Source organism: Dasypus novemcinctus, chromosome 21 (assembly GCF_030445035.2).
Source record: "Dasypus novemcinctus isolate mDasNov1 chromosome 21, mDasNov1.1.hap2, whole genome shotgun sequence".
Lineage (NCBI taxonomy): Eukaryota > Metazoa > Chordata > Mammalia > Cingulata > Dasypodidae > Dasypus > Dasypus novemcinctus.
In genome coordinates, this window is record NC_080693.1 from 41,380,387 (window position 1) to 41,384,157 (window position 3,771).

Consider the following 3,771-nt stretch of genomic DNA (forward strand, 5'->3'; position numbering starts at 1 on the left):
GTGGTTTTAGCTTGGGTTGTATTTCTCAAGACCCTGAAGCATTTTCATCTATGTCTCATCTATGCCATTGGAACAGCCGGGGAGACTACCGGAAGGCTCAGCTCTGTGGAAGAATGCTTTATTTAGAGATCTGCTCTAGAAAGAAGGAAACAGCTCACGTGATCTCAGGGTAACACCAATGTCTCACCTCTTCTTACTGTGGAAACCATTTCCCCATCAAGTGAGCAACCGAGCTATTCTTGCAAATAGCCCAAGCCTTTGTGGTGACCCAATGCTCTCCTGGCATGAGCAACTCACAGGGTGACACCAGCACCATGTTTAAAAATTTCCCCTCTGGCCTGCCCAAGTTTCCATCTTCTCATACCCCAAGGCTGCCTATAAAGAGAAGAGATGGCTTAGACCCCAAAAGGAGGTAGCAGCTACAAGTTCCCAAGTCCCAAGTCTGCTCGGCCACCACTTCAGCTCACAGTGCCTGCCCAGCATCATGGAGGTCCCCGTGGCTGCCCTCGCAGTCCTGCTCCTCACCACAGCCCTCTGCTCCCAGACCTGCTCTGCCTTATGTGAGTCTGCCCCGCTGTCTTCCATTTGCTCTTGTCGTCCTGTGCTCTGGCCATGACTTGGACACGATGCCAAAGTCTGTGACCTGGGACCCTTCAAGTAGAGAGTGTCACAGGGATTTCAGACGCAATTTCCTGAGGAGGCTTTTCCTTCCCAAGGGTTTTAGGAGTCCTATTCTTCAGCTCCTGGAGGCAGATTAGGGTAAGTCCCTTTTTATGAATGGGCAAATGGAGGGCCCACCGGGATTCTGACAATAGGCGCAATCTGGCCCCAGTTGGCTCCCGGTGGTGTGGCGGATGAGAGACTCAGCTTGGCTCTCCTCCTGGATTCCAGACATGACAGCCAAGGGAGAAGAAAACAAGAAGGGGTTTGTTCAGAATCCAAATTCCTGTAGAGAGACATAGGGACACCCAAACCAAGACAGCGAATGAGGAACAAAGAAAGAGTGAAAGAGAGAAATGAAAATTTCAAGGAAAAGAAGAAATGCTGGCTTCCTTCTGGAGCCCTTTGCCCCACGTCCCCACTGCGGAGCAGTGCTGTCTCCTTCCACTTCTTCCTGACCCTCGAGGCGAGGGAGCAGGAGCAGCTGGCTTGCCTTTTCTTCTGGACAATTAAGGAAATTATGGTATGGTAATTTCTTGCAATAATATTTAGCCCTTTAAAACTTAGGATCTTTCTGTCCTTCCTTTCACAGTTGGTGCCAACACCCCAACCTCCTGCTGCTTCTCCTATATCCCCCGGCAGATTCCGCGCAAATTTGTGGATGACTATTATGAGACGAGCAGCCAGTGCTCCAAGCCTGGTGTCATGTAAGGGCCACCTCCCACCTCTTCCTGGGAAGGGAGCCTGGGAGGTCTGGGGTGGGGGCAGCCCCTTCCGAGCACTCGCCTCTCTGGGTCCATAGAATGCAGGCAACTAACTGGGAGAAGTCCCTGTGGTGGCTTCTGATCGGGTCTGGGACCTGCAGAGGGTATGGAGGGACCTCCTGCTGGGCAGAGGGCAGTGACTGCAGGGTCACTGCAAGGATGGCGAGTTCCAATAGACAGGCCCTTCCGATCCTGTGCTACGAAGGGCAAATGTGCCTCATTGAGAAGGTGATTTATGGCGAGGGCACAAACAAGGAACTGGGGGTATCCTCCCCAAACCGGTTTAAAGTGAAAATGGGAGCTAAGGTTTTTACAGAGAAAAAAAGAAAAGAAAAGGGTGGTTGAGAAGAAAAACAAGTTAAAAAACAAGTGATGTATGAGGAGGGTACATGCAATTTCTCAGTCCTGTGTGTCTCAAACACATCCAACTTGACCTGGATTTCAGTGGCTGATAAACCATTGTTAGGATATCGTTGTGCAGGTGCTAGGGCTTCGTGGCTCCTTTCTCAGACAACCATTGAAGGATATCAAACTTTTTGTCTCTGGGAAATGTTATAGATTTACACCATTCTGTCTGCTTTTGCTTTGAGACATCTCATTCCTGTGAGCAAAACGGAGACAATCTGACCAATATCCTTCAGGGAACTAAGTGCAAAGAGTGAACTTCTCAAATTAGATCAATAGAAAACCAGTTTAATAAGTTTGAGAATTTTCAAAGCTGCTTAAGTAGAGAAATTTCTCCTAGCAATCAGCAGGAAGTGGGCTTTCTGAGGGAAACCCCATGTAAGATACTCAGGGAAGGTCTGGGAACCCTGAGGCTAATGGGGAATTTTTATTATTATTATTTTTAATAATGGGAAGCTGTTGTGAGCATCTGGATAGGCCCTGAGATGTCTGGGGCAAGGAAGGATGGAGGGGACACAGTGGGCCCAGGGATGCTCCTGCTGGATTCTTTAGTGTTTGATTTCTTCTGTGCCTTTCCACAGCTTCCAAACCAAAAGAGGCCGGCAGATCTGTGCCAACCCCGATGAGGCCTGGGTTCAGAAATACATCACCGATCTGGAGCTGAATGCCTGAGCAGCCTGGAAGCAGCAAGGAAGGGGTTCCATCTGTGGGCAGATGGGGGAGCAGGGACCTAGCCAGGCAATGACTCTGCACCCAGGAAGCCACCTCTTCTGTGGGTTGTATCCCCCTCCAACCCTGTCCCCACCACAGGCTGGGTCCCTCCTTAACTTTGATTTTAGTTTATGCATCTTATTTAATGTTTGTAATTTATTTCACTGTTGAATCTTGCTCTGTAATGAGTGTTTTCTCTGACATCTCGTGGCATCCTCCTCACCATCCCCTTTCCCCTTCAATTCTTCTGTCCTTCTGTATGTGGGTCAATGAGTGCAATTAGCTTTCTCTTAGAGAAACGGTACCATATACATCAAACAACTAATGTTTACTGAATTGTTTTGCCCAGCACTGTGTTTTAAAATATTGAAGACAGGTATAAAAAATAAACCAGTATTTTCGTTGTGATGATGATGTTGATTTCATTTCCTCAATTAATCAGAATCACAGGTTGAGAGGAATCCTGGAGCCCCAGCCTCAGTAATTTAAAAACTCCCCAGATGATGTTGATGAGCAGCCAAATTTGAGAACCACTGCTGAAGTGCCGTTTTGGGCCAGCCTAGGGGTTTCAGAAGTACTACAACTCCCTTTCCATTTCTGAAGGCTTTTGATCTGATGGCTTTTGGTCAATTCCATGGTTGGGTGGTTAATCAGAAGCAAAAATTGGTCAAACCATAATGTTGCTTCTAGCACAGGGCTGGAAGCTCTGGTCATCTCCTTCTCCCTTCACTGCCACCTCGCCATCCCACCCCCCATCCTCCCTTTCATTGACTTCTCTTCCACATTGCCCTCTGCTGCAGAAACAATGCCTCTGGTAAGGAAGTCACCATGATAGCTCCCTGCCTCTGACTGCATCCCAGCCACACCTTCATAAAGAGCACGATTGTTCATTTTGTCAACAAGATAATAATTTATAGGAGGGACCTCAGGACGGGGTGGATCAGGCTGCTTCTGGGCCCCACTTTTATGTCCAGCCTTGTCTCCCACTTTCCTATATGTGCTTCCATTAACTTTAGTTTGGAGCAGAGAATTCTGCTTTTCCCATCCTGCAAGCTCCAGATTACTGGATCCTCAACAAGCTTGGTTTGCAGGCAGCAAGCAGAAAGGGCCTTGTAAGGAAACTTTTTTTCCCCCTTCTCTGCTTTCAAATGAACTAGTTTCAAAATTAGCAAATCTCTTTTTTAATGGGGCTTACTGACTAAGCAAGGAGAGGTCAGTCTCCAACATCCTG

The 3,771-nt window shown here is 47.9% G+C and overlaps 1 protein-coding gene across 2 annotated transcripts; it reads left to right on the plus strand.

Annotated features, from left to right (window-relative positions):
* Window positions 1–237: 237 nt before the first annotated feature.
* LOC101440785 (C-C motif chemokine 3-like) lies at window positions 238–2,948 on the plus strand. 2 transcript variants are annotated; one of them, XM_004449440.3, is made up of 3 exons: window positions 238–560; window positions 1,253–1,367; window positions 2,411–2,948. In XM_004449440.3, exons 1-3 carry the CDS (start codon window positions 485–487, stop codon window positions 2,499–2,501), a joined length of 282 nt encoding a protein of 93 aa, XP_004449497.1. In that variant the 5' UTR covers window positions 238–484; the 3' UTR covers window positions 2,502–2,948. The 2 variants fall into 2 exon arrangements, with proteins under 2 accessions (XP_004449497.1, XP_004449496.1); XM_004449439.5 differs by lacking the exon at window positions 238–560 and adding an exon at window positions 611–1,183 and having other exon boundaries at window positions 1,303–1,367.
* Window positions 2,949–3,771: the final 823 nt, after the last annotated feature.